The sequence below is a fragment of the Saccopteryx leptura genome, chromosome 7, assembly GCF_036850995.1.
Source record: "Saccopteryx leptura isolate mSacLep1 chromosome 7, mSacLep1_pri_phased_curated, whole genome shotgun sequence".
NCBI lineage: Eukaryota > Metazoa > Chordata > Mammalia > Chiroptera > Emballonuridae > Saccopteryx > Saccopteryx leptura.
This window is the reverse complement of record NC_089509.1, coordinates 47,285,899-47,300,035: the sequence shown is the minus strand read 5'-3', so window position 1 is coordinate 47,300,035 and position 14,137 is coordinate 47,285,899. Positions and strand designations below refer to the sequence as shown.

Below are 14,137 nucleotides of genomic sequence, written 5' to 3'. Positions count from 1 at the left end.
TACTATAATTCCACACTTCATTTACTTAAAAACTTTATGGACTCTACATATTTTTACATGAAGCATATATGACCTAGTTCTCTAGGGTCTGACATTAAGTTTTTGTGTCAGTTGAAACTGACTCCTAGTCAATTCCTACTACACAGAAATGTTCACTGTATCTTTAAAACAGGAAGAGTTTATTGTGGTGGCAGATGATTTATCAACTATAATACTTTTAAGAAATTTCCTAACCTATGTACATGTTGCTATTTTTTAAGATTCCATTCCATGGACTATTTATAAAGTCCCAAAAGATTATTTTATGAAATTTTTACTATATGTTGCTGTTATAATCATGGTGTGCTCTTTTGTCCTCTTAAGAAAAGATAATTAGAAACCTTGAATGGCTTTCTTTATTCTATTTGTCTAACATTTTATTTTTCACCTTTACTAACTAGTCAAGCCTTTTTAATCTTTCCCTACACAGTGACTTTACCATGCCCCTAATTTTTCCTCCATTGTTCTCTACACATATTTTCTATGTCAGCATGAAATGAGGTCACATAAACTTTCACAGTTTTCAAAGTGAGGTTGCATAACCCCATTATGACTTTTCTCTACTCCTGAGATTTTTTTTTCTTTCCCTAGAAATACAGGAACTATCATGGTCATAAATAGTCATCATTTACTCAGCTGTTCATCAGACACTATCCTAAATGGTGAAACAAGAATGCACTGGCCCTGGCTGATTGGCTCAATGGTAGAGTCTTGGCCCAGTGTGCAGAAATCCTGGGTTCCATTCCTGGTCAGGGCACACAGGAGAAGTGACCATCTACTTCTCCACCTCTCCCATTCTCTCTTTCTCTTCCACTCCTGCCTGTATGGCTTGAATGGTTCAAGCAAGTTGGCCCCCAGTGTTGAGGATAGCTCCATGGCCTCACCTCAGGAGCTAAAAATAACTCAGTTGCCAAGCAACAGAGCAGCAGCCCCAGATGGGCAGAGCATTGCCCGATAGGGGGTGCTTGCAGGGTGGGTCCCCATCAGGATGCATGTGGGCATCTGTCTCACTGCCTCTCCACCTCTCCTAATTAAAAATAATAATAATAATAATAATAATAATAATAATAATAAAGAATGCACTGCTTAGAAGACTAAAAAGAAATTTTAAACTACTAAAATAATACCTCTATAATTAGAATGTTTGACATCTTATATCTAAATGCCAAATTCCCAGAAACTCAGAATAAGTTACAGAATGGAGATTAGAAAAATTAGCCTTATTCATACAGTCAGATGTCACTTTAATGCACTTAGTTCATCTTTCCCTTTTTATAATAAAAGTTGGTATGTATCAGAAGTGTTAGGAGTCCTCCAAAAGAATAAACTTTCTATAAAAGAATAAACTTTTTTATAACCTGAATGGTAACCAGGTTCTTTCCTTGAACTCGATTCAGTAGGTACTCTGAATCCCATTTTAGTTAACTAAGCTTTTACAAAACGAGGCCTCTCCTGACTAACCTATTCTGTATTTTGCTGATATCTTACCCATATTCAAAGCACAGAGAGTGATATAATCTGCTGTATTTTGAGTTAAGGCCAAAGGTTCATAAAGGAAACATTCCACAAACCCAGATGCCACAGCACCTGAACATTATTACATCATCTTAACTTGGCTGAGGCATTTGATGTTTGGAAGAGGAGGCATGCTAACAGCTTCTGAAGCAGAGCATCAAACAATGGGCACCAGTCATGTGAAGAATGAGGTCCCACAGAGGTACGTTTTGCTACAAAAATAGGATCAGAGTGAAAGGCTATCTTTATATAGAAATCGCATTTAATGGAGGGACAAGGGAAGAAAACAAGGTCCTTGGATGAATTGCTAGGAACTTAATGTGCTGAAGTCAATTATTTTTTTCTGTACATTTTTCCCCATGAACAGTCTTATATATAAAGTAGAGATAAATTATAAACAATTATGGCTCAGTTTATACTATACATAAGTTGATAGATTTATGCATAGTTCCATGAGAAAGAAGTTCAGCTAAGCAAATTAGATTTATACTTTTGATTTGGATTCAACCACAATCCCATGATGCTACTATCAATGATTCTCCAGACTCTATGCATGGGAGGTACACTGTACGTAGGTTTGAAACATACAGTACCATCAGACACAGCAGGGACTATCCTAATGATGGCACTTACATGTACTTTGAAGGCCTACTCATTCAAGCATAAACCAAGCCTTGAAAACTTTGTTCTTTTTTCAGTTTGACCACACTTATATACAGCATCCTCTTTAGCCTATAATCAAATACAATCTTTGAGGAAAATCTAACACTTTATCACTTTTTACCAAAATTATAAGAAAGAATGTATATGGTGATATAGACACAGGTATTCAGAGATGAGGAACATGCCTAAAAGAAAACATAAAAATTTTGAGAGGAAGGAGGAAAGAATAGAATAATTTTTAAAGAACTTTTCCTCTTCCTCCATAAACAAGAAGAATAAAAGTTTTGTGGATTTGTTTCTAGAAAAATACTCTCAAAGTAACTTATATTTACTCCTTGTCTTATTTTCCACATGCATATACACAAAAAATGATTTAAGAAAGATGAGAAGTTGCTCTTCTACTTTTCACCTGGTTGGGATTGGGACTTCAGCCAGTCCCTGAAGTAACACGGCCGGAGACAACCTAACAAACGCAACTACAGTTCGATCCAAAAACTCCAGTTCACCAACTAAGATGTTTGAGGCTTCCGCGCCTGGAGGAATCTTCTTCATAAAATGCAGATCAACCTGCAAGCATCACACAGTAAAATAAGATCAATAAAAATCGGCAAATCTTCTAAATGAGATCCTTGCACAGTGCTTCACATATGGTAACCATCAATTAATATACTTTACATAAATACAGCTTGTATAAATAGAGCGTAAATAATTTTTTAGCTAGGTAAGTATGTCTTTTGCCCTTTAGAAATAACTATTTTTCTCTACTTGTGTATTTTTCTAACTTGTCATCAATTAGCTGAACACTAGTTTCTCTACTCAATATCTTTAAAAGAAACTTCTTCAGTATCAGCAAACTTGAAATTTGGGGGAAGAAAACAGTATTACTCAATTAAATAAACATGGCTTAATCACAATTTAATTAGCATTTTCCAATAGATTTAAATATTTTTATGCTACATTATCTATATTCTGTGCACAATATTTTTTATTTAATACTCAAAATATGCCTATTTCAAAAGAAATATAAACAGGTTCCGTCTTAAGATGATAATATGACTTTAGTCTTTATCTTTATTCTATATCCTTTACATTCTATAATATATTTTGCCAGTAATTTTTTTATTTTAATTTCTCATCAGATAATTTAGATATGGCAGAGTAAAGAAAACAAGAGGAAAAGTATTAACATTTGGTGGCTGAAGAGCCATAGTTGACTTTCTGACATGAGATGTCTGATTGAAATGAATGCACACAAAGCAAAAGTGATCATCAACGGGAAGAAATGCTTAGCGCAAAGGGTGAAGCCTGAAAAATGAATGTAAACTGTTCCTCAGAGTAAGTATTAATTTTTATGCACAAGGCCTCAATGCAAACCAAGCAGCGATTTTAAAGTCAATTTTACAAGGCCTACCTCTTGTTTCGTTTGAGTTGCTTTTTATGGAAATCACTTTGTGGGGAGAATAAGATTTTTATCTGCTCTAGTAATTGGTTTTGTGCTCTCCTGTTAATGAAATGGGGGGCCAAAGATCAAAGTGAAAATAGGAGAGAGAGAGAGAGAGAGAGAGAAGAGTGTGGGCAAATATAGATGAGGCATAGATGTTTTTTGGTCAGATAGTTCTTTTGTAAGTTTAATGATTTGAGAATAGTTCTCCAAGTAGTTTAAAAGAAAAAACATTAAAACTTTTAGAAGCATCTTAGAAAGCCCATAACTAGACTTTAGTGACTATATTAAATATGTTGCTTTCTGAAATCAAGACCTCAGTACAACTAGTTAGAAGGTTTATAACTACTTAATTTTTCTGTAAAACAAGAATGTCACAAAAGATACACCCGTTATATGGAGTATACATTTAATCCTAAGGATTAAATATAAAAGTAATCTGCAGTATTTCACTAAAAATATCAAATAGAACCAATGTTCTATTTTAAAGAAAAAACTTATTTAACAAAGCCAAACTGCTTATAAAAATTATGTTAAATATTAAAAATTTCAAAGTTTTGAACCTATAAATATATTTTCAATTACAAATTTTTAAAACACATAAGCCATATACATTGGGATATTATATGGTAAATATTTTGCTTTTATAGAATCTAATCTCTTAATTTATAGACACAAAACATTTATTTACCTTAATAGAAGGTTAAATTTCATGGGAATTATTACAAATATTTGTATTTCTTTTTCTAGCTAGGTTATATGCATATATTGAAAATGCTTTCAATTACTAATGCTTTCTAACTTCATAATAAAGCATAAATTCTCTAGAAAGGACTAAAAGACTAACTGTATATTAGCCCTGTGAGAAAAACATAATAAATTTTTCTAAGTCTTTCAGAGCCTAAAAGGGTAAACAATTCAGTTCTCCCCCTATCACCACCCACTGGAAATAACAATTATATAATGTTAATATTCTGGAACAGAATTTAAAATAAAAAAAATCGCTTTTTAAGAAAATCTCTAATTGATAAACAATATGGGTCATATTGGTAATACCTGTGATCATTTTAATGAGAAGTTTAAATTCCAACTGGAAAACTTTCTATATTGCTTCTCAGCCTTTTGGCTAAGATTATACATGAAAAACTTTCTATAAACTTATTTGTTGCTTGAAAGATGCCACAATCTTAACTGTTGAAGTCTGTACCTCAGGTATGTGACAATTATACAAGTAACTGTTTTAAGATAAAATTTAATTAAATCAATAAGTACACAATATGCTAAAATAATTTAATTTTACTAAAGGAAATTGGTATAATCATATGGTTCTTACATATGATTATATTTTTACATTACATAATACCTAATATATTAATTGATATTGGTAATTTAGTAAAAGCATTAAATATACAGAATTTTATTTTAGGATTAACAAATTTATCTTTTGATTCCAAATATAATAAATTATGCTTAAAAAACACATATCTAGAGTAGCCATTTTATTGTACTCACTACATTATTATTGAAGTAGCCATATACTAGGGAGAAAATAGATTACATAATATAGTATATTATCTAATTATACAGCAATTATATATAGATTACTCTTGGGGTAGCCCTATATTTTTGTATTTATGTTAATATATAATTCATTCAAAAATTTATTTGACAATATAACTACCTTTTAATACAACAAATGGTCACATTTAAGAACCACAATTTAACTTATAATAAAATTATAAATATCTAAAAAAAAAAACTTCTGATTAAGGAACTAGGTGGAATACATTCCTATATTCCTAAAACAATCAATCCTCAAGTAGCCTAAACACTAGAATGAGCAAAAACTAATCCTGGAATTGTCTGTTCCTCTGAATAGCACCTTGAAGAAATGAAGGAGTACTCTTATGGATCTGGATTGACACCCCTGTTTCTGGGTTCTCTAGACTTTTATGCTAGGAAGAGAAAGATGCTTCATTCTGGGCATTTGGTGCTTAAGCTGTGGGTGAGAAACTGTAGTATCTCTGGGGAACAAGATTAGACAGAGATCATGGTGGAAATGGAAGTGTCTCAACAAGCTACACACTGAAATGTGAAGAAAATAAAAATGGGATTTTACGGGAAAAGTTTAAGTCTTAAACTCATTACAGAAAGGACAAGAAAAATTAATAGGAATTCTTTGGGACGATGGTGTTGTGATAGTAACCAGCCAGTGATCCTGAGCAGCTCTCTTTAATCTCTCTAGGATTCAGCTTTTGAACCTTCTAAATGAGGAGATTTCTAAGTTTTCTTGGATTCCAAGGATCTAATAATCAAATTTCTTATACTATGTTCCACAGAGTAAAGACAGATGCAGAGGAAAGTTCCTTCTACATAGAAAACCATATGAAAGTTTCTTTGGGTTGTTTGAAATAAAAGAAATAATACCAACATTCAGGAAATACAGAAATAGCCACCCTCTACATGTCAGTTTAAGAAATGAAAAAATAGAGTGTTTGGCATATCTGCTTTAAAAAAAAAACATTATAGGATGAGCCTGACCAAGCAAAGACACAGAGGATACAGCATCCACCTGGAATGCAGAAGAACCAGGTTCAAAACCCTGAGTTTGCTGGCTTGAGTGAGGACTCACCCAGTAGAGCACAGTGTCACTGGATTGAACGTGGGATCATTAACATGATCCCATGGTCACTGGCTTGAGCCCAAAGGTTGTTGGCTTGAAGCTCAAGATCTCTTGCTTGAGCCCAAGGTCACTGGCTCAGCTGCAGCCCCCCCCCCCCCATCAAGGCACGTATGAGAAAGCAATCAATGAACAACTAAGGTGCCACAACTAGGAGTTGATGCTTCTCATCTCTCTCCCTTCCTGTCTGTCCCTGTCTGTCCCTCTCTCTGCCTCTATCTCTCTCTCACATACACTAAAAAAAAAAACAAAAAAAAAAAAAAAAACACTATAGGAAGCAACAACCAGACAACTTAGATTATATTCAAGAACATTCCTTAAATGAGGAAGTTTGATCCTTTGAAATGGTTTAAAAATGTAAATTGAATATAGATAGAATATAGGATCAAGTCACATGAAATGAGTAAAGACTTTATTTTACCTTTAATGTCTCAAAATTCTACTGGGGTTTTAAATCTACATAATAAAGCTGGAAATATTTGAATGAGCAAAGTAACCTGGAGATAGACTGAGCTATGACAAATTTACAACCAAACTGAAATCATTAGGCTAAAAAACCTTATCTAATGTACCAGCAAAATGTGGTACTAAATTTTATTTCAATAATAATGGATGGATCATATTTGTTTTTTCCAAACACTGCTATTCTGCCCTTCTGGGTTATAAAGTAAGAAGTGCTACTTGGTTGTCCAAAAACACTACAGAACTAAAGGCTTAAATTATTTTAAATCTCACATCATTTATTCAACAATACATCCCAAATACTGTGCAAAGCACTAGTGATCCAGTGGAAACCAAACATATTAGATTCTTGTTTAGTATTTATTTTTGTCACTATTTCCATTAATATTAATAGCTATAATAATAGCCACCTTGAATTGAATGCCTGCTATATTCACAGCACTCTGTGTCAAACTCTCTACATATTATTTCATTTTATTTCTACAACATAATTATAAATAGCATTATTATTCTTGTTTTACAAATGAGAAAGCTGAAGTTCAGAAAACGTCTTCAAGATCAGATAGTTTATAAATGCTAGAGTTAGGGCTCCAGGTCTCATGCTTGTTCTTGAAAGCCATGTTCTTTCCAACGTGCCATGCTATGGATAAGAGACTGAGGAATATAGATGGTTGGCGCTAAGTAGAGGGCTCTAGAAGTTTAACTTGCCTATTAAAAGATGAAATGGACAAGTGATTGGAAAAGCAATAGGAAGAAAAGGAATAAAGGAAAGAAAGTCTATTTTTTCACTCTTCTGTAGTTCTAATTGTTTTTATGGGACCTGACGGTAATACCACTGACTCCAGTTGACAAAATTCATTTCCTTTCAAACATAACAAAGCATTTTTGAGGCTGACAAAGATAGGTCAGACAACTAAAAGCAAAATGGTATGGAGATATAAAATTCAGTGTAAAAGGGTTATATCCTTTGAAAAAATGTTATAAAGTAATTTAGTTGAAAAGATGTGATTTATTATCATTGTTTTTGAGAATGTTAAATATGGCTATATTGTACTGTTAATGCCTTCATAAGTAAATAAGCAATTTCTTATGTCATTGCTTTTAAGATATTATTCAAATGAAGAATTTCAGAATTAAATGTATGGCAGCTTGCATCAATTTTATTCCAACTTGCAGATGAATGAAGATGTAATGCTTTAAAAAGATACTTTTTGAAACAGCAAATGGATTACATTTGAATTGGCTTAACGTTTGAATGATATGCCTCTATGCAGTGAAATGAGTTTGAACCATCGTGGAAACATAGCCGGAGTATGCCCTCACCTCTCTCTCTTGCTGGTGTGGAGGTCCTTTTTCATGCCTTTGTTTCATCCCACATGGACTAGTATGCCCCTTTTGTTGGCCTCCCAGTCCCTGCACGCATAATTAACAGACTTAAGCTGGTACACCTGCTCCCACGGAGACTTTGCCAGGCACAGGACTAGAGAGAGAGCATGCACATGACTAGACCTAGACTAGACCACGTAGGCATTGGTAGAGGGATTCTGAAACAGCAAGGAGGAGCTGATTGCTGTTAGTCTTCTCAGTAGCTTGTGGCAGTCAACTTCCTCTACTGCTGCTTCCCATTCCCACCTCCTCCCCCTATCAAAACCATTGCCAGTGTTAACGGCTTTATGAAAACAAAAACAAAAAACACTCTGAGTTACTACTGTTTCAGCCACTCAGATAAAGAGAACTGTTGACCTTAATTTTGGTCAGTATTGAAACTCCTCTCCTGTTTAAGTGTTAGTTCTCCTTAGTCTATACCAGGGGTCTCAAACTCGCGGCCCGCGGGCCGCATGCGGCCCGCCGAACAATGTTGTACTGATTTTTTTTTGTTTTCAGCTGCAGTGAGAAAAGTGTTGCATAACAGTTGCCTTTTGTAGACCTAGTGCGGCCTGCCAAACGGCTGTGATCTTGCTCTGCGGCCCACATGCTGAGTTGAGTTTGAGACCCCTGGTCTATACAATAGCACATAAACAATGTCAAGAATTTGCTAACCAAAATTGCATTATTTTCACAGACTCATCATTTTCCTGGAATAATTTAAGTAAATGATTTCATTTGAATTAGCTCCAATTAGATGTATCCCTCAACAGTCTGTCTTTATTATGTTTTTATAGGAAACTTTGCTGGTTCTAGTGTTTTCTTTAACTAATCCCTTCCTCTAAATTACAACAATGATATTTTATATGATTTGCTTTGCCATAAATAGAAGAAAAAATAATTTTGAAAAAAATAGCAAAATTTTAAACAATAAATTTTGGTTAAATTCTCTGAGAAGTTCATTTATTATTTTTCCTGGGAGAGATACATTATACCAAGTGGCTCAAACCTAAAGATTAAGCATAAAACTTACGCATTAGGTTTTGTGAATAATTAAAATGTTACATATGAAAATAAATGCTTACACTATCTATAACAATATCCAGCTTTGGCTAAGTAACAAAAAATGTGCATGCAAAAAATAGTAATAATTCAGCAACTTACTTAAATGAGAGGGTGAAAAGCTTACCTTACTAAAGTCAACAGTGCTATTTTCTCTGCTCACATCATTTTTAATTTCAACACAGGCTGGAGCTGACTGTGGAGAAACAACCTGACCTGCTAAAAGAGATTGTTATTATAGAATACAAACAATTACTTACATAATTCTAGACATATTGAGTGAAATATGAATTAAACTAGACTAATATAGGTTTCTTAATGAGCTTATGAGGTAAGCATGAAGAGTCAATATAAATAGATATCTATCAATAAAAATATTCTTATAAGTTACAGATAGAAATGGGAGAATTCAGTCAAGAAAATTTAAATCAATTTTCAGATTAAAACTCTATAATGAAATAGTTATTCCTAATAAAGAAAGATCACCTACAGAAATATTTTAAAATAATCATTGTTTGGAAACATCATTGATTTTTAAATTTCATCCAAAACTAATGATGTATATTTTTGGAAAAACAAGAGAGACCTCTACTATGATTTAAGCTTAGACTGAAGAATTTAAAATGTATAGTTTTTTTAAAAAGGTATTTATCTAAGGCCCTGGCCGGTTGGCTCAGTGGTAGGGTGTCGGCCTGGCGTGCAGTAGTCCTGGATTCGATTCCTGGCCAGGGCACACAGGAGAAGCGCTCATCTGCTTCTCCAACCCTCCCCCTCTCCTTCCTCTCTGTCTCTCTCTTCCCCTCCCGCAGCCAAGGCTCCATTGTAGCAAAGTTGGCCCGGGCGCTGAGGATGGCTCCATGGCCTTTGCCTCAGGTGCTAGAATGGTTCTGGTTGTGACAGAGCAATGCCCCAGATGGCCAGAGCATCGCTCCCTGGTGGGCATGCCGGGTGGATCCCAGTTGGGCGCATGCGGGAGTCTGTCTGACTGCCTCCCCATTTCCAACTTCAGAAAAATACAAAAAATAAATAAAAAAATAAAAAAGTAAAAAGGTATTTATCTAAAAAGTATATAACATATTTATTTATATTTATAGCTTCTATTGTATCTAAAAAAACTAATGAGAAAAAAATTCTTTGACATTGACTTTTAGAGATTTCTATATATGAGAGGTTCAGTTAGAAGTACCTTTACCTCATACAGTACAAACACTGTGAACATGATTTTATGCTTGTCACTATTCTTTGCATAAGCATAATGATACTGTTTTGCAGAGAAAAGATAAATGGACTTGAATTATATTAGTTTTTCATTAACACTAACCAGCAACTTAATTATTTTATTTTTCCCCAATTATCAGGAAAGTTATGATATTAGCTAAGTGGACAGTAAAGCTGGAATTTGACAATGGCTGACAAACTGTAATTAAATTCTATTATTACTAATTATAAAACATTTTTTTTCAGTTGCAATTTAATCTGTAAATTCCCATGTTTAGCAATTAAATGATAAATATTAACGAGGTTTGCATAATTTCACATGTATTTCTCTTCTTTCTTAACCTCTCCCATCCTTACTTGTTACTTTTGTTGTAAAAAGAGTAGTAATAACCCAACTTTAAAGTCTTGACCATATTTATAATAACTGACTCCAAACTACTCTTCTTATTCTCATCAGTCTTATAAATCAGGAATACACACTCTTGTGTCTGCCTAGTTCTCTCTACCTACCTAAATCCCAACTTTATTCAAAGTTCACCTTTAGTTTCATCTCCAGTTACTGCAGTCTGTACTCATCTGAATATCTCTACAGTACTAGAGCATATACAAATAAAATATTTTTTTTAATTCTCTCCTGAAATCCCACTTACTATTCACTACCTTGAAATTACCAAGTATGATTTAAAATACTAATAATTTACTTTCAAATATTACTAGAATTTTGCTTTGTGCACTATTAAGCCTTTCAGACAAGGGCCATTTATTAATAGATACAACTTTTTGTGTTTTAAAACTATTATAGTGTCCAGAAAGTAGTGAGCTTAAGATTCTTCTAAAACTGAAAGAGTTCTTTGCTTTCACTAAACAAAGTAAAATAATATACTTGATTGAGATTGAGATTTTTAAATGACTTTTTAAAGCAAATTTACCTAAACCATGTACCAAAATTCTGATTATACATCTTCCAATACATATACAGAAACTTTAAACAAATACGACTTAAGCAGCATCAATTTTCATTCTCCCATTTCTAACTGCAATGTGCAGCTATGACCGTGAACTGTTCATTAGCAGCCATTTAATTTATCATTCTCAAAATAATAACTGTAATTTTACAAAACCTTTTACATAATGCATTTGTGCTACTAACAGATGTCTTCAATCACCAGTTTCACATCATTTCTCCATATTTGCATGAGTTATAACATTAGATATATTTAAACCTAAATTTACTGAATGTTCTGTAAAATTGAGTGGTGAAATTCAAGGGATGAAAAAATTAAATAAACATATATCTGCTTTATTCTAATAATTAATTTCATCTGGTATAAAACTACATGAATAAATAATTATTTAATTCAATCCAGGAAAAGAAAAACACAAAAGAGAGTCAATCCAAAGCAAAGTAAGCAGCTTTAAAGAAATTTATGTAATTGTATAAAAAATATGTTATAATTTAAAATTAAAAAAACTGAATAGCTTATATTTTCGTATATATATTTTAAAAGCAGAACACTTCACAAATTACTTTTAGCTCATGTGATATGTTTAAAACATTGACACTTGTATTTTGTCTTGTAAGTATTAATATATTTTGAGACTTACTCTATGATATTCTTGTTATAATATAATAAAAATTTTACAAAAAAATAATCTCATAAAGCTGATAATCAGAAGAGGATTTGAAAACTATATTCTATGGATATTTTAAGTGATATGGATAATGACCTAGTAGAGGGTATTTAAGTAGCAGGATACCTAGTAGATGGTAGCAAATTCTTTGCTAGTTCTGGATTCTAGATATGTATACAAAATGTATGCCAATCCAGGAGATAAGCATAAAAACTATAAGGCTATGAAATAGGAATATAAAGCACAAATTTAGTATTTCATATTTTATCAGTAATAGCTAAATAATAGTAAAAAATATTAGTAGTTAAATATATTTCATCACATCAAAAGTCTTGCAAAGTTTAAAGAGTACTCCAAAAGTTATTTCTCAATATATACATTAATTAGTTAAAATGAAATAATACACATTAAATGTGTATATCTTCAAGGAACTATCTGAAAACTTGGCAGGATACAAAAAAATTCATAGGTAATCTTATTTTAAAATTAAACTGAGAAGTTTGTTTGAGTTATTTGAAAGAAAATACAAGCCTTTAAATAAAGCTTAAAATTTTATTTGCTATCTATTTATCAAACTAAAATCCACACATGAATTACATTCTACTCAACTACCGAAAATCCTATAAATTAAAATAATTTTTATAATTATGTTATGAACTATAACCTTTATCTGTCTAAACCAGTGGTAGTCAACCTGGTCCCTACCACCCACTAGTGGGCATTCCAGCTTTCATGGTGAGCGGTAGTGGAGCAACCAAAGTATAAATAAAAAGATTTAACTATAGTAAGTTGTTTTATAAAGATTTATTTTGCCAAACTTAATGAAAATCCGACATAAAGTACTTGGTAAGTAATTATTATTATATGCTTTAACTTGCTGTAACTTTGCTTTATAAATTTTATAAAGTAAAGTTACTTCCCTACTTTATAAATCACCATTACTGTGGGTGGTTAGAAAATTTTACTACTAACAAAGATACAAAAGTGGGTGGTAGCTATAAAAAGGTTGACTACCCCTGGTCCAAACACTAATTTTTTAGTGTATTTCAATTATCACTGCCTTTCAAAAGAAGGTGATGGGCTTGAATTTCAAAATGACTCTGATGAACTCAAATATTATTACATAAGAAGAATCAGTAAATTTAGGTTTTAATAGAGCATCACTTATTTTTCCAGTGATGTCTAAAACAATAGTTCATAAAATGACAATTTTCAGGTATAGAATTTTACCTTCAAACAGAAGTGAATATGCTTCTAAAAGAATAACAATGATATTATAACAAAGATATTTTCCTCCTAGGACAAAACTGTATGAAGTTGGGATTTAGCACTGACATATATGTGTGGAAACATTATGAATGCTAATTTTTATGATAATTTGTCTAGTCACTATGCCACAATGCCTGGAACATACATGTCTGCCTATTTTTTTACATGATCATCACTTTACACACTGATCACTGCTCATATTAAGATACATGGAGACTTAACTTGGGGGGGGGTAAATATGCAGTACAGTGAACAGAAGATATGAAGTACAATTGTGCACTTGAAATCTGTATAATTTTGTTAACCAGTGTCACCCCAATATATTCAATTAAATATATATTTATATCCTATAAGTCAAGGTCAATGCAATGTTTAATCACATCTGTTATGAGGCATGAAGATGACTATCCAAAAACAATTTAAAAAGACACTTATTAACTCAGTAACCTTAATACATTCAGTGTAAATTATTAAAAAACTGATGAAAAATGGACACCATTAGTAAGAATTAAAAAGAGTTCATGACTATTGAAGTGTAAAGATTTGAAAAACCTAACATCATCCTATATATTTACCATATATGTTTATTTTTCCAAACTTTTAAACTCAAAGAATTTCTCATTTTTAAAATGTTATAAATTTTGGCCCTGGCTGGTTGGCTCAGTGGTAGAGTGTCGGCCTGGCATGTGGACTGTCCCGGGTTCAATTCTCAGTCACAGCACACAGGAGGAGTGCCCATCTGCTTCTCCACCCATTCCTCTATCACTTCTCTCTCTCTCTTTCTTCCCCTC

At 32.7% G+C, this 14,137-nt stretch overlaps 1 protein-coding gene across 6 annotated transcripts in view; it reads right to left on the bottom strand.

The window, feature by feature from the left end:
• Positions 1 to 14,137, bottom strand: part of SLC4A10 (solute carrier family 4 member 10) — a 317,469-nt gene that overhangs the window by 101,195 nt on the left and 202,137 nt on the right. For 3 of the 6 annotated variants that reach the window (XM_066344965.1, XM_066344966.1, XM_066344963.1), the window contains exons 7-9: positions 9,355 to 9,446; positions 8,124 to 8,213; positions 2,627 to 2,784 (exon numbers count right to left, since the gene is read on the bottom strand). In XM_066344965.1, coding sequence (XP_066201062.1) covers positions 2,627 to 2,784; positions 8,124 to 8,213; positions 9,355 to 9,446 — 340 coding nt within the window. The remainder of the gene's footprint in view (positions 1 to 2,626; positions 2,785 to 8,123; positions 8,214 to 9,354; positions 9,447 to 14,137) is intronic. The other 3 variants (XM_066344964.1, XM_066344967.1, XM_066344968.1) reach the window with 3 other exon arrangements.